Raw genomic sequence first — 22,335 nt, forward strand, 5'->3', positions numbered from 1 at the left:
ACAGAAATGTACAAATGAGGTTTATAAAGTGCCGGATATGAGTCTGTACAAAAGTTACGGGAGTGGAGTTTTTACGTTAATGTAACGTAGAGTGGGATGGGGGGGCAGTCCGTGGTAGTCGGGGGGGGGGGGGGGGGGGGGGGACCGGGGCCTTGTTGATGAGGAAGGCTGCAGACGGGAAAAAACTGTTCTTGTGGCGTGAGGTTTTGGTCCTGATGGACCGCAGCCTCCTGCCAGAGGGAAGAGTCTGGAACAGTTTGTGTCCGGGGTGGGAGGGATCTGCTGCAATCTTTCCTGCACGCTTCAGGGTCCTGGAGGCTGCAGGTCCTGGAGGCGTGCAGGTCCTGGGGGCGTGCAGGTCCTGGAGAGATGGGAGATTGCAGCCAATCACCTTCTCTGCAGAGCGGATGATACGCTGCAGCTGCTCCTGTCCTTTACAGTGGCAGCAGCGTACCAGACGGTGATGGAGGAGGTGAGGATGGACTCAATGATGGCCGTGTAAAACTGCACCATCATTGTCTTTGGCAGGTTGAATTTCTTCAGCTGCCGCAGGAAGTACATCCTCTGCTGTGCTTTTTTGGTGAGGGAGGTGATGTTCAGCTCCCACTTGAGGTCCTGGGATATGATGGTCCCCAGGAAGATGAGGGAGGTGATGTTCAGCTCCACTTGAGGTCCTGATGATGGTCCAGGAAGATGAGGGAGGTGATGTTCAGCTCCACTTGAGGTCCTGGGATATGATGGTCCCCAGGAAGCGGTAGGACTCCACAGTGTCTGCTGGGGAGTCACACAGGGTGAGGGGGGCCAGTGGGGCTGCGTTCCTCCGGTAGTCCACTATCATCTCCACTGTCTTTAGAGCGTTGAGCTCTAGAGGTTGAGCTCTCTTTGCTTAAGTGCAAATTTTATTACATTTTCTGTCATTATTACATTATAGGAGTTACACTCCTTAACTGTAAATATTTAAAGAAATGGGACCATATTCATTTACAAGTTCCTCAAATGATAATATGATTAATTTGTTCTCCTTGTGTCGGTCCAGGATTTTATAAATGCCTTTTGTTGTCCATATTTTAAAGCCTTGGTCTTTTTTACCAGGGAGAAGAATCATTCCCTCATATTAGTGAATAAAACCTGAAAGTGAAGAAGATTCACCCAAAAATGATTGTACATTATACACTCAAAAAACTCCAAATCTTACCAGGAATATTTGTCTTATTTCTAGTTAAAATGTCAAATTTTAGTAAAAAAAATCTCATTACACTTAAAACAAGACTCAAAAAAGTGTAAAGCGCTGTAGGAAACAGTCATTTCAACACAAGAACCTCAATAAAGTGGCAGCTGCTGGAGGGAGATCAGGGAGCTGGAAGGTTCTGATAAAATAATAAGATATAATAATAATTAAAGCTGCAAGCAGCGATGAACGGGCCCTCGCACTCACGGCCACCGCCCCCCATAAGCATATCAGAAACGACACCACCCACGACTTCCTATGTCAAACCATTCAAAAGTTATAGCAGAAAAAAGGTACAACCAATCAGAAGAAGGGGCGGGGCTAGTTCAGGCCAATGAGGGTCAAGGACTCCATACAGAATCTGATGACCCCACCCAGGACTCTCTATGTCAAACCATTCAAAAGTTATGGCAGAGAAAAGTATTCTAGGGGGCGCTGTTGAGCCGTTAGGCCACGCCCATTAATTGCAAACCATGAAATATCAAATTTATCGCCAGGCCTGGCTTGCATGCCAAATTTGGTGCCTTTTGGAGAACTATCAAATATGGACCAATCACATGAAGGGGGGGCGGGCCTTTTGGCGTCTAGCGTCGCCACGGTAACGCTTTTGAAAGAGAAAAGTAATGCGTGGTGTCGCAGGATGTAGACGCACATTTTGATGTATAACACACCTGGGTTCACGATACGGTTCGGGCTGAATTAACTGCCGAATGAATGGCATAAATTTCGCCAAAATGACACAATTTATTCAAAATGGCCGACTTCCTGTTCGGTTTCGGCCATGGCTCCAAGAGACTTTTCTTTAAGTTGCGACATGATACAGGTGTGTAGCGATTTTCGTGCATGTACGTCAAACCGTATTGTGGGGCTTGAGGCACAAAGTTTTCTAGGGGGCGCTGTTGAGCCATTTTGCCACGCCCATTAATGCAAACCATGAAATATCAAATTTATCGCCAGGCCTGGCTTGCATGCCAAATTTGGTGCCTTTTGGGGAACTATCAAATATGGACCAATCAGATGAAGGGGGGGTGCGCTTGTTGGCGTCTAGCGTCGCCACGGTAACACTTTTGAAAGAGAAAAGTAATGCGTGTAGTCGCAGGATGGAGACGCACATTTTGATGTATAACACATCTGGGTTCACGATACGGTTCAAGCTGAATTAACTCTCGAAGGAATCGCATATATTGCTCCAAAATTACGCGATTAATTCAGAATGTTCAAAATGGCCGACTTCCTGTTCGGTTTCGGCCATGGCGCCAAGAGACTTTTCTTTAAGTTGCTACATGATACAGGTGTGTACCGATTTTCGTTCATGTACGTCAAACCGTATTATGGGGCTTGAGGCACAAAGTTTTTTCTGTCTGAACCAATCAGATGAAGGGTGGGCGCGCTTTTTTGCGTCTAGCGTCTCCACGGTAACGCTTTTGAAAGAGAAATGTAATGCGTGGTGTCGCAGGATGGAGACGCACATTTTGATGTATAACACATCTGGGTTCACGATACGGTTCGGGCTGAATTAACTGCCGAATGAATGGCATACATTTCGCCAAAATGACACGTTTAATTAAAAATGGCCGACATCCTGTTCGGTTTCGGGCATGACCCCAAGAGACTTTTCTTTAAGTTGCCACATGATACAGGTGTGTACCGATTTTCGTGCATGTACGTCAAACCGTATTGTGGGGCTTGAGGCACAAAGTTTTCCGGGGGGCGCTGTTGAGCCATTTTGCCACGCCCATTAATGCAAACCATTAAATATCAAATTTTTCGCCAGGCCTGACTTGCATGCAAAATTTGGTGACTTTTTGGGCACGTTTAGGGGGGCAAAAAGGCCCTCCTTTCGTCAGAAGAAAAAGAAAGAAAGAAAGAAAGAAAGAAAGAAAGAAAGAAAAATTCCTACAGATACAATAGGGCCTTCGCACTGCAAGTGCTCGGGCCCTAATTATCATCTTATCATCTTATCTTAATCTTATTGGGGCTTAATTTGTGCCGGATCCAACAAGATCTGGTACCTATTTGATCATTTCTCGTGTCCTCTGCTTTTCCCCCACATCCCAGTAATGACATGTTTGCAGCTTTAACACGAACACGCCGCTCACTCACGCTGTTCGCTGTTTCATTGCGTCACCACACGCCGTTATTTTGTTCGTTTTTTTCCCCACTTTGGTCGGACGTTAGACCTGCTTCTATTCTCTTCCTGCCGCCTTGTCTAGGAGTTCTTTTAGGAGTTTCTTTTAAGAGCGCAGGGCGGTTGGTGGGGCGAATAAAAGGCGAGTCTCGGGCGGGTGAATAAAGGCAGATTTATGGTTCTGCGTAAAATCGACGGCGTAGCCTACGGCGCATCGCCGCGTACCCTACGCCGTAGGCTCTGCGTCGATTTAGCGCGGGACCATAATTCAGGCTTTACTTCCAAGACGGAACGAGAGTCTGAGAGAATTTAAAACAGGTAAAATAAAAGAAAATATTGACGGTGGCCAAACAAATTGTAAACACCGGTCGCACTCATGACGCTGCTGGTGACGTTTCTGTCGCATAATGTGACGTAAATCTCCGTTTTCCTCCGTTTTGTCTGTTTAGACGCAAACGTGAAGACGGAGTTTTTGAAAATCTCCACTTTGGCCGGAGTTTTCAGAAATGATGGTTTTTGGGGGCTTTGACCTCCGTTTTGGTGTAAACGAACGGCCAAAACGCATGAAAACGCCTCCGTTTTTGCCCCGTGTAAACGGGGCCTAAGATTCCCAGAATATTCTAATTTTTTGAGATAGAATATTTGAGTTTTCTTAAACTGTAAGCCATAATAAGCAATATTAAAATAATAAAAGGTTTGAGATATTTCAGTTGATTTGTAATGAATCCAGAATGGATGACATTTTTGTTTTTGTAATTGCATTACAGAAAATCACACTATTCTAATTTTCTGAGACAGTAATAGTAATAAGACGTTTGTCCAGCTCAGTCTTTATTCTGATGAACATGACCGGCTCTTCCACTGCACTGGCCGTTATTGCGACACCTAGTGTCGCAAAAAAATCACAACATTTAAATTAAAATGTGTGGATTGTCCGCTGTGATATCGGCTTTTCGACTACTTTCTGGACTTTTTTGGCTTACGATCTTGGATTCTGAACTTTGGCTGACTTTGGCATCTTTGGCTTAACCCCTGACTTGAAACATTTGGCATTTGGAACACGGACAAATTTATAAGAATTGAGAAGAAGCAGGTGGCGTAGCCGGTGAGTTATAGCTGCCGGTGAACAGCTGATCTGCTGGTGAACAGCTGATCTGCCGGTGAGTTATAGCTGCCGGTGAACAGCTGATCTGCTGGTGAACAGCTGATCTGCCGGTGAGTTATAGCTGCCGGTGAACAGCTGATCTGCCGGTGAACAGCTGATCTGCCGGTGAACAGCTGATCTGCCGGTGAACAGCTGATCTGCCGGTGAACAGCTGATCTGCCGGTGAACAGCTGATCTGCCGGTGAACAGCTGATCTGCTGGTGAACAGCTGATCTGCCGGTGAGTTATAGCTGCCGGTGAACAGCTGATCTGCTGGTGAACAGCTGATCTGCCGGTGAGTTATAGCTGCCGGTGAACAGCTGATCTGCCGGTGAACAGCTGATCTGCCGGTGAACAGCTGATCGAAAAAGGAGGGAAAAAAGAGGAAAAAAGAGGGGAAAATGAGGAAAAAAGGAGGAAAAAAGAGGAAAAAATGAGAAAAAAAAGAGAAAAAAATGAGGAAAAAAGAGAAAAAAAGAGGAAAAAAGGAGGAAGAAAGGAGGAAAAAATGAGAAAAAAGGAGGAAAAAAAGAGCGACCCGACTTTCAAATTTTTTTTGGTAACACTTTACAATAAGGGTCCCTTAATTAACGTTAGTTAATGCATTATTAAGCATTAATTAACAGTTTAATAATAGTTAAATAACCATTATTATGTATTACTTAACATTAATTAGCATATTAGTTAATGCATTAATAAACCGTTAATTAATGCATTATTAAGCATTAATTAACAGTGTAATAATAGTTAAATAACCATTATTATGTATTACTTAACATTAATTAGCATATTAGTTAATGCATTAATAAACAGTTAGTTAATGCATTATTAAGCATTAATTAACAGTGTAATAATAGTTAAATAACCATTATTATGTATTACTTAACATTAATTAGCATATTAGTTAATGCATTAATAAACAGTTAATTAATGCCTACTGCTCAGAGTTAATTAATACATTAGTAAGCATTAATAAACGTTACATGATGTAATTATGTATCCTTATGTATGCATTACTTAGTATAAAGTAATACATTAGTTAATACATAAGTAAAACGTTAATAATGTCCCTAGTAATCATTTACTAATGGTGTTTATTTGGAGTGAATATGCATTAAGTAACAGCTACCTAATACATCTACTAATCATTCACTAATGGTGTACATGTTTACTGGATGGGCATTATTAAACAACTATTTAGAGTCTTAAGTAATCATTTCCTAATGGTGCTGTGTATGTTATCAGGTAGCTTACCTGACCTTATGAACGGTAACCTGACATAAACCTTAATAAATGTATAGGAGTGGCTCATAACCATTACTTAACCATTAGTAAAGGCTTGCTGGACCCTTATTGTAAAGTGTAACACATTTATCCCTTAGGTAACACATTATTAATGCTTAACTGCCTCATAAGCATTACTTAACCATAATTAACCATTAGTAAATACTATTCTGGACCCTTATTGTAAAGTGTAACACATTTATCCCTTAGGTAACACATTATTAATGCTTAACTGCCTCATAAGCATTACTTAACCATAATTAACCATTAGTAAAGGCTTGCTGGACCCTTATTGTAAAGTGTAACACATTTATCCCTTAGGTAACACATTATTAATGCTTAACTGCCTCATAAGCATTACTTAACCATAATTAACCATTAGTAAAGGCTTGCTGGACCCTTATTGTAAAGTGTAACACATTTATCCCTTAGGTAACACATTATTAATGCTTAACTGCCTCATAACCATTACTTAACCATAATTAACCATTAGTAAATACTATTCTGGACCCTTATTGTAAAGTGTAACACATTTATCCCTTAGGTAACACATTATTAAAGGTGACCTATTATGGCATTTAATGTATATTTTAAACAGGCCTTGAATGTCTTAAAAACAATCTAAAGCTTGTTTTTTCTACATTAATCATAAATCCAGCCTGTGGGCCATGTCTATAGTTTTACCGCTTCTAACCTCTTTTTCTGCGCCTCATTTTTAGGGAAGGGGGGGGTATGATAATGAGGCTCTGTGCTGATTGGCTCCCTGTGTAGCAGGGGATGAGAATAGGCTAAACCTCGCTCCGCCAGAGCAGCCCGAGCCTGTAAATTATCACAACACTGAATTTTCACAAATGGAAACTTTATTGTTAAAAAAATAAAATATGAGTTGTATATAAATAACATTTATGCACTATTTAAGCCGGATCTACCCGGCGGATGCTGAACGCTGGCCCCGGAGCCACGCCGGGCGCCCGGGAGCAGCGCGCCTCACCGCGGCTTTAACGGGGGAATCTGACCGGTTCCGACTGATAGCAGGGACTCCCGGGGACCGACCAGCGGAATCTCAGCCGGATCTGCCCGGCGGATGCTGCGCGACGGGCGCCGTAACCCCACGGCCGGCGCACAGACCGGCTCCGGAGCGCATCCGCGGCGCATCGCCCGTTATCGGGGATCAAACCGACAGATTTGCCTGAAAATCTCGGAGGGTGAAGCTGGTCCAGCCTGGGACGGACCCCCGAGGACCCAGCTCCCAAACCACCCGGGAACCTGGATGATTTAACCCGGATCCGCTCCGCCACGGCGCCGCGTCCGACTGGCTGAAGGATGGACCGCTCCAGCAGCATAGAGAGCTGGTTGTGGGCGTGGTTTCAGCAGCGGAGGCTGAACCTATGGAAATCTGCTCCTGTCGTTACGTAACGACGGGAGCAGATTCTAATCGGCTCAAAAAAAACCACGTGACACTGGGGGACTCTGTCCAGCGGGGGTCAGAGACCTTGCAGAAATTCATGGTATTTTGTCTCCCCTGTGCTGGCAGGGTGAGGGGAGACCACTTTATATATGTTAAAACAAGAAAAAACGTGTTTTTCATAATAGGTCCCCTTTAATGCTTAACTGCCTCATAAGCATTACTTAACCATAGTTAACCATTAGTAAATTAAGCAATCACATATAAAGAAGTTTACACTTTTTATTTAAAACAAAATTAAACAGATTTTAACAGATAACATTTGTTATATGTATACAACATATATATATATATATATATATATACCGTATTTTCGCGACCATATGGCGCACTGTGTGGAAAGGCGCACCCTCAGCTTTGTGTGTCATTTTTGGTTTTAAAACACACATATGGCGCACCGACCCAAAAGGCGCCGTCTACGGAGAAGGAGCTGCACACACACGCGCTGCAGGACACACACGCGCTAAAAATACAGTGGAAGCAAAACTTAGTTTGATATTTTATTTCACTTTTCACATCAATCAAACCCTTCAAAGGTTCATATTCTGTTTCTGCATTAAAGAATTTAAAAAAACCACCGGGTTGCTGCACATAAACCTGTCTCAGCCACTGATCATCTCCTCATCCATCCAGCCCTTTTCATTTCACTCTGGCTGGAAAAGTCTCTTTAGGGAACGCTTTTCTTTTAAAAATCACCATAGCCGGCAGTTTCTGTCCATCAGCGTGGCAGGCAAGCACAAGAGTAAATAAACTTTTCATACCCCGTTGTGCTGCGGATCCCGACCGCGGCGGTCCCGGGTCCCGGTCCCGGTCCGCCCCCCCCCCCCCGCGCTGGTCCCGCGTCCCGGGACCCTCGCGCTGGACCCGCTCACACACACGCGCTGTCGGGGAGCCGGTACCGGGGTTTGTATCCGACAGGAGCTCCGCTCCGCTGATTCAGCTGCGTCAGTCCGAATTTCCAGACCTGTCTCAGCCACTTGATCATCATCCCTTCATCCAGCCCCCTCTTTTCATTCGCCCTTATAATGACTCCGGCTGGAAACGTCTTATGCAAAGTTTTTCTTTTAAAAATCACCATAGGTTTCTGTCCATCAGCTGCGCCAGGCCAGCACCACATAAACCAGTAAGTGTGTGTGTCGCGCCGCGAACACACCCGCGCATGTCGGGATCCGGTACCGGGTTTGTAACCGACAGATTTGGCTGCAAATTTCAGAGGGTGAAGCTGATCTGACCTGAGACAGACCCCAGAAATCCCTGCTCCCAAAGCGGCCGGGAACCAGGAAGTCGGGCTGCAGCAGCGCCCATCACCGCAGCTTTAACCGGGGAAAGTGACCGGTTCCGACCGGCCGGGACCGGAGGAGCCCACATGGACTTGTAGCAGGGGCTCCCGGGGAAAGAGCACCGGCATTTCAGCCGGATCTGCCGCGGGGAACCGGCGATCGGACCCCGCAAACCCACGGCAGGTGCATCCTCGGTTCTGACATGCAAAACACATGCGCGCTGCAGAACAAGTGTGCTTATTTAAATAGAGCGGAGCAAAACTTAGTTTGATTGTATTTTATTTCACTTTACACATCAAGCAAATCCTTAAAAGTTTTCATCATCTGTTTCGCATTAAACAGCTCAGTGGATGGTCTCATTCAGCTTCACCCGCCCCCTTCTCTTTTTACCTTCTCATGGCCTTACATTACCGTAATTCAGGTAATAGACACGGCGCACCGTTTCTTAAGGCGCCCGGCACATTTAAAAAAAAAAAAAAAAAAAAAAAGTTGCGCCTTATGGTCGCGAAAATACGGTATATATATATATATATATATATATATATATATATATATATATATATATATATATATATATATATATACATCTGTGATAACAGACACGTAACAACAATTCACACAGAGGAGATCTTTGAACAAACATTATTTAGTAACATAATACAAGAACACAGTATGATAGGCTACCCTCTGTTTATCCTCCCTGGAAATGTCTGCTCTCTTTTGACATGATGAGCTATGAGTGGCACCAGTTCTCTCCTCCCCCTCTTCTCCACCAAGCGAAGCACCGGCTTCCCTGGATGTCTTCACCCTGGCCGCCTCCGCGTGCTTTGCACCCCCAGCATCCCGAACACCCACTTCCTCCGCTTCCAGCCCCCAGCCATCCTGCCCCTTCCATACTGTGTTTTGGGGAAAATGACAGAACAAGAAACAAGATTATTAACCTTGTGTCAGATAAATTTATAATGTTAGCAGGAATAAAGTTGACAAATCTGATTAGACAAAGTAGAATGCAAGATTTCCATGGAATGGATGATTACTATAGCCAAATTTAAGAGTTTCTATAGGAATGATTCTGTCCCATTCTGTTTTTCATCACTATAAGCATGAACATTATAAATGATGGGCTGCTGTTTCAACTTGGCTTCTGTCGATCGGCAATCCAATCGTTTCACTGCGATTGAGAAGACAATCAACAATGTTTTTTTTTCTTGCCGATGTTATAAAACATACACACATGCTGCTACAGCTGTGTAGTGACCCACCCATTGTGCTCTGGCTCAGCTGATCGACGCTCAGACAGCAGTTAGATCTTGCAGTGTTTAACTCTTTTTATACACACAAAGTACAGCCAAATACCAGGCTAAAAAATACAGTATAGGTCTCTACATGTGGATGGTGGACCAGAGCATGTGAGGGAAACAGAGCAGGTGAGAATTTTCTTGCTCCTTGCTTACAGACCTGTCCAAAAAAGCAGCGTTGTACACTTAAACCCAAACCTGGCATCGTCAGATTCCAGTATGAGTTCTGTTTCAGATCTCTTCCCTCCCACAGTTTGAATAATAATTTAATCAAATACATACTTTTCGATAACAAACAGATCCAGCTAGAAAACAAGCTGGTTGTGGGTCAGGTATGGGTGGCCCTGGAGCTAAATTGGAGCGGGATGGAGCAGGAGCGCTGGTACAACTTTAAAATAAAAATCCGCACCCTGCTCCCTGCTGGAGGCCGCATATTTGCACTTCGCCACCAACTTTTACTGTTGCGCTTGTATTTGGTGCCTTTTGCATCTTCAATTGGTAAATGTCTTTGACATAACATTTAAACTCTTCTTTCTAAACATATTTCTGATAATTGCACATGATTTTGTAATGTTTTACCTCAAAATTCTGATCAAATTTTACATATTGAATCTTTGAATATACTAATTAATTTTTCCACATTGGTGATGTGGTTATAACTAGTCTCGTTTCCAAACTCTAATATTTCAAAATGATTGTCTGGGGAAGTTCCACCTCAATTTTGTAAAAATAAGCGGGTGTCTGGGTGGAAACGTTTTGTGAGTTTAAAAAAAAACAGTGTTGCAAAACCAACCAACAGTCTTTTAGGGTGGGCCTTTCGTTGCTAACATTGCTGACGTTTCTGGTAAAGTGTGTGCAAAGCAGAGCTAACCAATCATTGGTTGAGGATGAAAGACTAACACAGATTTTCATATAATTTCATTTACTTGTTCTGCCCATGGAAACATTCAAATTGTACCAAAGGAAATAGCAAACAGTTGCATCTTTATCCATGTTCAGAAAGGAGCAAGAAAAAGAAAACTCTTATTTAACCTGCCAATTTTACCTATTTTACCTTTTCAAGTGTTGTGCGTCGCCCATGTGAACTCTGGACTTATAAATGTATGAATATTTTGTGATTATGAGGACCTGTAAAACCAGACTTTGCCCCTTCTTCCTGAAGTCCTGCGACCCCCTGCTGCTAACTCCTGGTTATCTCGGCCTGGGTCGAGATAGTCCGTTTACGACCCCCACTGCATGGCCGGAGATCAAAACAAGGACCCAGCAGGGTTTCTGCCAGGGAAAACAGACTTCCTTGGGGTTTTATGACACCTAAGCAGGGGTCGGGACACAGCGGAGCCCTAAAACCGGGCCTCTTTGGACAGACACAAAACCTACCAGCAACCCCCCAGCATGCCTTGCGGGATGGGGCGGCGCCTACAAGCGGCGCGCATCCAATCACAAACGAGGCACCGATGACGTCACCGCAGCGCGCGTAGGATCAAAACCCCTGCCGCTGCTCCTTTTCACTCTCTTCTCAACTTCATCTCATCCGAGCTGGATCGTTTGGCTCTGGGCCAAGATCCCATCTTCCTTTCTCCCCCCGGCTGGGGGGAGGTGTAAGGCCCCATCGGGCCGCTCCGTTGGACCTGCAGCCCGTTGAAGCCGCGGTGCACGGAGCCGCCCCCATCAGCTCTCGGTCTCAACTTTTCATCCAGAGTCCTGCTTCACGTGTCCCCGGTCCCCGGTCCCTGGGAGCTGGAAAGGGGGGGGAAGCCGCTTCGAAGCTCGGCCCCGGCCCAGGGTGAGACCCGTTCTTCTTTCCTAACCTCTCTCTCTGCTCTTAAAACTTCACCTGAAAGGACCTGTGGACAGCCTGCCCCGCGCAGAACCGAGACGCATCTTGCCGCCCGTCCCGGGGCCACGCGCTCAGGCCGACGGGCACCAGCACTCAGAAGAAGTAGACTGGCCCCGCGCGCCCCCGAGACGACGTGATAGCCTCCGGACCGGGGCTGGAGCGCCGGCTGCTTCAGCTGTACCCCCGTCCTCTCGTGATTCCAGAGTCAGGAGGAGGAGCGGGAGAGGCGGGAGGACTCTCTGGGATCGGACTCCGACCAAAGACCCGGCAGGAACCCCTGATCGGCACCCGGAGACCCGAGGAGGCGTGAGGTTTTGAGACCTGGGTGTATGAGTTTAACTGGGAGTGTTACAGAGCTAAATCTGTGTTCAGAGCTGAGATTACACCACCATCATTATAAGGACTGTTTTCATTAATTTGTAGCCACTACTTTCTGCTAGTCATTCATGTTTTAAAGCGCTGTTTTCTGCAGTTGATCACGGTTTAACACCGGGATCACCATCCGTTCTAATTGCACGTGGCCAAGAGGGCGCGTCCATCTTTAAAAGACCACAGGAGCCCAGTTTGAACTGTAGATGTTCTGTATCTTCGTTATTATTGCTTGATTTCTTTTTTTGTTTTCATTCCATGCATTTAACGTTTATGTTTCATTTTATTGATTGTTGTTTTTCTTGTTAGTTAATGGTTTTATAATAATGTCGTGTGCCATCAGATTTATTCTGGTATTTCTTTACATCCTTTGATACCCGTATGTAAATAAATTCTGATTGATTCTTAATGAGTGGTTGTGTTATTTCATGCAAGATTTGGTCACAAATTGATTTGTTTAAGCAGAGCCTAGTGCTCGAATTTCACCCTTCAATTACTGTATTAGGCATAAACCTTAAAATCATATGAGACTGATTTTCTGCTGTTTAAGTTATCATTTCTTCGGATTAAGGCCCGGAGTGGTGCCCCGAGGAGTTTACTTATCATATTGGTCATTCAATTTGATAAATAGTCGACTTTATTAATTATTAATAATTCTTGAATAAAATTATTAATAAGCCTTTGATAACTGGACAGCCAAGCTACCGAGACGCACAACACAAGGAAGCTGGTTGCAACCAGCGGTAGCACTATTACAAAATCCTGCACTAACTTCCCCAGACATTCAAGTCTTGTCCAGTCTCGACCTGAACGTTGGGCATCACAAGACTAAGTCATAATTAGCAGCCTAACAATTTGTAGCAGTTAATATAAAAAGTTACCTTTCTTTTATGTCTGAAGTGACTCATCTATCACCACGAAATGCTCCTTGCCCCAATTCTCTGTCCTTCTCTATGATGCAGCCTCTCCATCGCTGTCACGCAGACCTCCCGTTGCTTTGCCATTCTTGAAAGGGTTCTTGAGGATGCAGCAATGTTGTCCATCATGAAATCAAGCTGGCGAATAATAATAATAATAATAATAATAATAATAATAATAACTAACTAACTAACTAACTTTAACCCACGCATGCCGTGTGCTCCTAAAATGAAACGTGCAGCTTGGTAAATGGCTATCCTGTTAAAATTACTGTCCGTCCTGCCAGAAAATCCTGCTCCTCCTACAAGGCAGTTCCACCCAGGTTACACCGCGATAACTCCTGAGTTCTGGTGCGCGCTAATGCTGCGTTCATGACACCTCAGAACTCTGGGTTTCCTCATTGAAAACTCCCATTTCTGTCTTCAAAGCGTTCCAGACATTGACATTAGACATTGTTGTGTGATGTCAGAAAACTGATTCTCCAAGAAGACTCTGAATTTCCCGAGTAGGAGCACCAATATTAGGCCTTAGTTAAAACCTTAGTTCCGAATTGGCCTGAACGCCGCACGCCGCACTTTTTTCTTTGCGCGCACTGACCGCGGCCCCAGCTACAGAAGCGTCTCCAGATGGATGAGCTCAGAGTCTCACCTCACAGGACCAGGATAACCACGCACAAGGAAAAAACGGAAAAGGGAAATTCATCTGGAAAACATGGTAAGATTAATCTAACTACGTTAAACTGTTAGCTCTTAATGTTAACTTTATGACACTTTTTTTGAAAAGTTCACAATTCAAGTTGTCATAACAAATACATCATTCTGACAAAATGTAAACTTTTCAAAAAGATGCTGCATATTTGACTCAGTAACACTTGAATAATGGAGAAGAAGAAGTTTACGTCGGTAAATTTGAAAGACTGACTTCTCAGTCATGTAACTGAAAGGGTGTGTAGAAGCTAATACACCTCGTGAAGGCTGACACTTTTTTAAACGAAAGACCTCAACTAAACACGGAGCGGGATGGATGAGACGTCACTGAAACTTGATGTGATGAAGCTCTGCTGCCCCTGCTAGTTTTGGGGGGTCACCAGACATAAAACCTGTTTTCTCTGTATTTTGAAGGTAGAGGCTTAGATTTATTAGGAATTCGTCTGAAAAAAATTATAATAGGTAAGAATTACAGTACATAAAAAATATGTGGTTATAATGGGAGTCAATGGGGCAAATTTGGACATGAAGGTAAAGAGTGTAAGTTTTTTTAAATGAACAATCATTGTTCCAAAAATAATAATGCATCAAAATAAATGTTATCAATTATTGACATAGTCAATGCTGTAATATATTTCACTTTGAACCTAATTTTTGAAAATATTGCATATTTTGTGATTTTTCTATTGAAAAAATCAGGAGTTGTAAAAATAATATTTAAAGATTATAATTAACTTTATATCTATGGCTAGGTCTGAAGTTGTTGAAAAGATTTTATGTGGTGAAAGTGAAAATAAATATGTATTATATTTTTATTGCACTTTTATGAGATGGTAGTCAATGAGGCAAATTTGGACGTAAAAAGTGTATATTAATTTTAAGGGATGCTCGAGGGTTAAAGAATGATGGGTGTGTACGCTGTGGGTGCAAAAGTTGTGTCATAGCTGTGTTTGTTGTTGTAGGTGTTTGTATGCAATAAGCAATCAAACTGATGTAATCAACTATCAATCCTTGCATCCTTAGCTTTGACATGTCTCAAGTAGGCTCAACAGTCCAGAAGAGAAGACAGTGATGATGAAGCGATGAGGGGATCTGAGATGCAGCATGACAGTGAAGACGACAGTGAGGATGACTCTGAATCCAGCTCTGAATCCAGCTCTGACAGGATAAGGAGAAAAAGGCGAAGAAAAGCAAACATCGCTCTCGCCTGCGGGGTATGTGAAACGTATTTCTTGGCTGGCTTGAGCTGTATGTGTCTGTTGTCCCTACAAGTAGATCAATCTCTCATGACAAGCTGACAGGGCTTGAAATTAACTTTTTGACTTACTAGCCAAGTGGCTAGTAGATGAAAAAAGTTATTAGCCAACCAGATTTTTTACTAGCCAAAACCAAAACGTTGCTTTACTTTTGTATTTGGACATCACTTGTATATAGCAGTCATCGTAGTACCATATTACATCAATCCTGTTTTTCTATACGCTACAATTATCATTCAGTAGGGTACTACTATACTATTGGTGGAAAATGAGATTGCATGATGTGTTCTTGTATAATTTAATTTCAGTAGTTGCCTACTTAATTGTAAATCTAACATTTATGGAGGAATATATAGCATTACACCTTCAAAGTAACACTTTGATCCTGTCCTGTCTGTATATTCTATAATGCAGCAGGTGTATTGTATAAATAATGTGTTTATTCTGGGCTGGATAAAAATGTTCAAATGAGAACGAACAAGTGAATTTAAAAACAAGCAGCCTTTTTATTATTAGCTCGAAAGTGTCTTATAAAGACTACAACAACCAACCTAGCCTGTCTTAAGACAACCACAAGACAACAGCTAAACCATTTAAGGAACTATACAGTGTGTCCCCTGCTGGTCAAACTGAGACATTGCATTGGTCCATTTTCTCCAGTTGTTCTTCAGAGTGTTTACTATTCATTCTTCAGAGTCAGACTCAGACGGTTCACCCGGAGTTGACATCAAGAAGAAAAAATAAAAAGGTGCAATGGTGCGCACAGTATTGGGAATCTCAATTTGATTTATAAATGGCACAAAAGTTGGGAATCTCGATTTTTCTAACTAGCCAAGTGGCAAGAAAATCTGTCTCGCCACTTGAGGAATTTGGGTCGCAAATGGCAAGTGGCAAGTGCTAAATTCAAGCCCTGCACGCTGATAGAGGGATGTACCAGAAGGACCAGTACGGTCCAAATGAAATGTGTCCATTTTTATTTAGCATTTTCCCCTCTTTTTCTCCCAATTTAGCCTTGGTAATTCCCTGTGTGTGTCATGGTGTTTCCATGTACCTTGGTGAAGTTGTGCCAGAAAATCCTTCTACACTGTGTTGAGGTGTCACATATGGGATTAGTGTGTCTCGCTAGGGGTGGGCGATATGACCTAAAATTAATATCACGGTATTTTTCATCTTTTGAACGGTGACGGTATAATATCACGGTATTTTTTGGTACGTTTTGGGAGGAGTAGCCTGTCCTGTCCCTTTATGTGAATAAGGTTAATATTTTTATAATATAATAAGTAAATGGTAGTGTCCTTATCAAAAAGAGACATGGGAGAGTATTATGCTTTTTCGAGAGGGTTACGTTCCAAAAAGAACCCGTGATAAGTGATATTCACATAGTAGCAACCCTTTTTTTTAATAATTATTATACAAAGCTTCAGATTGCGGAGATCCGCACCGCCTCGCACGTATTTCACTGCTCTTCTGAGTCGCTGCATCCCGACTCGCGCTGCAGCGTCTTTTTCTTCTAAAGCCGTGGTACAGGTGTGTTTTTTGAGAGAAGAACATGGTTATGGGTATTTTTTTGTCACTCTTTTTTTCTTCTGGGCAAAAAGATTCTTATAAACCGACATTCATTAATTTTTTCTCCATCTTGAAGTCGGTGATTTGTATTCCGGCAGGTTGAAACAGCACTCTGCGCTCCGCTGCCGTCAAAGACCCGCCCAGCTCTACTTCTGATTGGCTAGTGTTAGTTTGGTTGAGCCAGAGCTGCTTTCCTCTCATTCCATTGGTAGACGAACTCGGTTGACTCAAACTTTTTTTTCTCTCAAACCTTTTTTTTTTTTTTTTTTTTTAAAGCAGTCAAACTCGCACGCCGAGAAAAAAAACTCCGTACGCCGGAGATCCGGCACGGTGCCGGAATACTTTAAGCCCTGTCATTTCTAACTACTCTTGTCGTAAGGTGTAGCAGTAAACGATGCCTGCAGTGAAAGCTGTGTAGTCTTGGGACGTGCTCCGCTGGTGCTGGAGCAGCGGTCCCAGCGGGACCAGCTGCTGGTCCCGCTTGCGCTCGTTTTGGCCCGGGTTGCCTCTTCATATTCACGGGCGTGCGTGTTTTTTAAGTGATGAAACAGGTTGCTTGTGTTTCCACCTCTTGCTGTCACAACACGGCAGCAAACCTTGCATATCACCGACGTTTTAAATGCCTTATTTAGGCTTATTATTTTATAATTGATTTATTACGGTATTGACGGTATTGCAAAATCCATGTCGTGGCGCAGTGTCACACCGGTGATGACTATGACACCGGTGTACCGCCCACCCCTATGTCTCGCGGCACATTGAACATTAACAGTAAAATACAATGATTTGTTTTTTCTTCTCATCAATCTCATGATTCAAATGATACATTCCTTCTTGTTCTTGTGTGTTTATATTAGTTGGAGGACCAGGTGATGTGGTGAAGCGGTACAAGGAAGTCCTTGCCATTTTCCAGACGGGGAAGAATATGGCCAAATCCTTCGAGAAGTATGGAGTAGACAGACTTACTATTGTGAGGACTGCAGCGATTGCCGAGCTCGCAATAGCTGCTCCAGAAGAATATGATCAGGTGGAGAAGGGGGAGACGGTGGCAGACTTTGCTAAAAGATGCAAGGAGGTTATAAAGGCCACTAAAGTCATTTCTGCTATAAATATAATAAAATAAAAATAAGGGATAAATGTGTTACACTTTACAATAAGGGTCCAGCAAGCCTTTACTAATGGTTAAGTAATGCTTATGACGCAGTTAAGCATTAATAATGTGTTACCTAAGGGATAAATGTGTTACACTTTACAATAAGGGTCCAGAATAGTATTTACTAATGGTTAATTATGGTTAAGTAATGCTTATGAGGCTGTTAAGCATTAATAATGTGTTACCCAAGGGATAAATGTGTTACACTTTACAATAAGGGTCCAGCAAGCCTTTACTAATGGTTAAGTAATGGTTATGAGGCAGTTAAGCATTAATAATGTGTTACCTAAGGGATAAATGTGTTACACTTTACAATAAGGGTCCAGCAAGCCTTTACTAATGGTTAAGTAATGGTTATGAGCCACTCCTATACATTTATTAAGGTTTATGTCAGGTTACCGTTCATAAGGTCAGGTAAGCTACCTGATAACATACACAGCACCATTAGGAAATGATTACTTAAGACTCTAAATAGTTGTTTAATAATGCCCATCCAGTAAACATGTACACCATTAGTGAATGATTAGTAGATGTATTAGGTAGCTGTTACTTAATGCATATTCACTCCAAATAAACACCATTAGTAAATGATTACTAGGGACATTATTAACGTTTTACTTATGTATTAACTAATATATACATAAGGATAAATAATTACATCATGTAACGTTTATTAATGCTTACTAATGTATTAATTAACTCTGAGCAGTAGGCATTAATTAACTGTTTATTAATGCATTAACTAATATGCTAATTAATGTTAAGTAATACATAATAATGGTTATTTAACTATTATTACACTGTTAATTAATGCTTAATAATGCATTAACTAACGTTAATTAAGGGACCCTTATTGTAAAGTGTTACCTTTTTTTTTCTTGAAAGTCGGGTCTTGGACCTGGAACAATACACCAGAATGAATGATATTGTCATAACTGGGCTAATTCAACCGCGGTCCTGTGCGAGGGCGGTGACGGCTGCAGCGAGGGGGAACCCGGGGAGAGCTGGAGGACAGCTCCACCGAGCAACAGGTGGCTGCATTTCTGCAGTCAGAAGGTCTTGCTATGGACTACAACCCGGTGGAAGCTTGCCACCCGCTACCCAGAAGAAACAACAACAAGCCGGCGGTAATACTGAGATCTGTTAACAGGAAGCACAAGGTTGCACTCCTAAAATAGGCAAGATGCTTAAAGGCACAGATGTTTACCAGGGGTCAGTCGTATGAAGGTCCGGCAGCCGCCACCTCGGCTTCCAGGGAAAATGTAAATGTTTGTTTTTAAATACATTTATGGAATTACTCTGTCTATTTGTATTGATTATTCTATTACTTAATACATATAGAATAACTACAAATGCAAATCAGAACATGATCGATTTCACTAGTTATTTTACACTGCAAAAACTCAGAATCTTAACAAGAATATTTGTCTTATTTCTAGTTAAAATGTCTCATTTTTAGTCAAAAAAATCTCATTACATTTAAGACAAGACTCAAAAACAACCATTTTCACTTGTTTCAAGTAGATTTTCACTTGAAGTAAGTAGAAAAATCTGCCAGTGGAACAAGATGTTTTTGCTTGTAATGAGAAGATAAATCTTGTTCCACTGGCAGATTTTCTACTTATTTCAAGTGAAAATTTACTTGAATCAGGTGAAAATGGTTAAATAAGTTATTTTTCTGGTGATGAGTCTTGTTTTAAGTGTAATGAGATTTTTTGACTAAAAATGAGACATTTTAACTAGAAATAAGACAAATATTCCTGGTAAGATGTAGAGTTTTTGCAGTGAGTCAGACTGTATTGTAAAAAGTTCCAGTTTTCTTGACCACACAGATCAGATACATAAACTTCTGTGATGAGTATTAGCTGGACGTGTTGATTGATACTCTAGTTAATGTGACTCGTAACCTTGCCGTACCTTAGTAAGACTGAATTGACGCCACAGATGTTTAGATCAATGAACATCTGACTAAGACCAACGCTGACGTCGCTAAGAAAGCACGTTACCTGAGGAGGAGGAAAAACATCCAGAGCACATGGACTAGAAACTGCAAGATATTCATCAAGCTTAATGGATCACCAGAAGAGGCCAAGGTGCTGATGGTGAGGAGCAGAGAGGAAGTGGAAAAGCTGGAAGGAGTTTCCTCATGATAGGAAGAGACTGGACTTGGAACGGAGTGGAAGTAACAGCACAAACACAAACACAAATGCTCAGTGATAAAGCTCAACCTACATTAAGCAACAATGGACACATAACACCATGGATACAGGAACATGAACAACTGGAACTAACAACATCTGAATACAGTGAAAGCAGCACATTGGACATAGAACAGGAACAACTTCTTCTCCACCATAAACAACACATGCTATTACTACAACAAAGATCCGTATAATGGGGACATTATCCACCTCATTCCTACGCCCCATGAGGCTTTGCGTGAATTGTGGGAGCTACTTCCGGTGCTGCCAGAACCGCGTTTGTTTCCATGCTGAGTGAACGCGTTAACCCTCTTTCTCCGAGCGTTGGGGATATAAAACATGTGGAAACACCACCTGTCACAGCTCAAACGGGACAATATCATCTTACCTCTGCCTCCTGCTGTTGAGGGATGGGAGGATGACCGGAAGAAGTGAAGAAATGCTTAGAAGATGAGAAGTATCTCATTCTTCCCAATGGGCAAAGTGGATACTCCTCCAGGTGGGTAAATATTGTTACTTATCAGTACTCGAGGTGAGGGGGGATGGCATCCCTCCTGAAATAAAAACGGTCCAAATCATCCCCCTTTCCATCCCTTATGTCATTTCATCAATGAATGTGGTTTTACTGCTATTTCAACATTTAGAGTCATCACCAGAAAAATAACATTTGACAATTTTCACCTGAAATAAGTAGAAAAATCTGCCAGTGGGACAAGATTTATCTTCTCATTACAAGCAAATAAATCTTGTTCCATTGGCAGATTTTTCTACTTATTTCAAGTGAAAATCTACTTGAAACAGGTGAAAATTGTTGTTTTTTCCAGTGATGAGTCTTGTTTTAAGTGTAATGAGATTGTTTTACTAAAATGATACATTTTAACTAGAAATAAGACAAATATTCTTGTTAGGATTGTGAGTTTTTGCAGTGATCCATGTTACTTATCCTGTGAAGGACAGAGTCATATTGATAAGTTCAGAAAAGTGTTTTTTATTGTTGTGTTTTGATGTATTTGATGTAAGCCCAGTGGATATTTAAAGCTTACAGAAGGCTGCATTTAACTGCTGCTATGTCATTCCTGCAGTATTTCTGCAGCTGTTTTGGTCACTGCTATTATTTGTAATATATTATATTATTTGTAATCAGCACAGATTATCTGTCCCAATATGATAAAATCCACCATCCCCCCTGATTTTTTTTTACAACTCGAGTACTGCTTATAATCTATGAACTAATGTGACAGGTAGACTACTTGTGAACCTTCATTAAGACAAACTGTAAGCCATCTTTTATATTTATTCTTTCAGGTCCAGCTGGCAGTGATGTGCCTGGGGCTGCAGAGCTGCAAGCTGCTTATCTGGACCAACTGAGCACCTGGAGTTCCACATTTCATTTGACAAAGACTTCAGATACACACATGAAACACCTCCAGAACTTTTCACACATACTTCACACAAACATTTGTAGATGAATTTGGTACAGAGAAGATTCCGCTCTGCCCCTCTGTATAAAGCTAGGGGGAAAACAGTACAACAGACTTCATTTTTGTTTTCAGTTTTATTAAAAACAGAACCTGAAAGATCCCCTCCTGACATATTAGGACATACAATATAGGGACATGAATCAAAACATTTTAACACAAAAATGTTGTTTAACAAAAGCACATTACATTTGTGTCTTGAGTGAGAGAGATTCAGTTTACTGTCGGAGGACTTAAGAAACCAGAAAATATTCACACCTGACAAGCTGAAATCACACTATTTGGACTTTTAAGTAATGCGCATCTTCGCAGGATGGAGACGCACATTTTGATGTATAACACACCTGGGTGCACTTTACGGTTCGGGCCGTTTTAACTGCCGAAGGAATGGCATAAATTGTGCCAAAATGACATGATTAATTCAAAATGGCCGACTTCCTGTTGGGTTTGGGCCATGGCGCCAAGAGGCTTTTCTTTAAGTTGCAACATGATACAGGTGTGTACCGATTTTCGTGCATGTACGTCAAACCGTATCGTGGGGCTGAGGCACAAAGTTTTCTAGGCGGCGCTGTTGAGCCGTTAGGCCACGCCCACTAATGCAAACCATTAAATATCACAGTTTTCACCAGGCCTGGCTTGGTGCAAAATTTGGTGACTTTTGGGGCACGTTTAGGGGGAAAAAAGACCCTCATTTCATTTGAAAAATAATTAAAAAAAAAAGGAAAATAATTCCTACCGATACAATAGGGCTTTCGCACTGCAAGTGCTCAGGCCCTAATAAAGGCTTTTTTACTTAACATGAAATACATGAATATATGAGAAGTTTGTAGAATGCTGGAATTCAGAAACTATGTACATCTTCATCTTCATCTTCATCATCATCTTCATCTTCATCACGGTCCAGTCAGAGACTTTCCACACAAACTGTTGCTGCTTCAACTCTGAGGACGATCAGGACACAACTCATCTGTCCTGGTCACTCTCATCAGAACCTGTAGAGGAAGAAAGAAGAGAGCAGATAAA

General features: G+C 42.2%; 1 protein-coding gene across 6 annotated transcripts in view; it reads right to left on the bottom strand.

The window, feature by feature from the left end:
- The window catches only part of LOC133457541 (protein NLRC3-like), a 549,537-nt gene that overhangs the window by 495,286 nt on the left and 31,916 nt on the right, over positions 1 to 22,335 (bottom strand). For 5 of the 6 annotated variants that reach the window (XM_061736906.1, XM_061736905.1, XM_061736907.1 and 2 more), the window contains one exon: positions 21,335 to 22,304. The exons of the other annotated variant lie outside the window; for it this stretch is intronic. In XM_061736906.1, the coding sequence (XP_061592890.1) occupies positions 22,298 to 22,304 (7 nt within the window). In that variant the 3' untranslated portion in view covers positions 21,335 to 22,297. Of the gene's footprint in view, positions 1 to 21,334; positions 22,305 to 22,335 lie in introns of those variants that run through there. 6 annotated transcript variants of the gene reach the window in all.

This window comes from Cololabis saira, chromosome 12 (genome assembly GCF_033807715.1).
Source record: "Cololabis saira isolate AMF1-May2022 chromosome 12, fColSai1.1, whole genome shotgun sequence".
NCBI classification, from domain to species: Eukaryota; Metazoa; Chordata; class Actinopteri; order Beloniformes; family Belonidae; genus Cololabis; species Cololabis saira.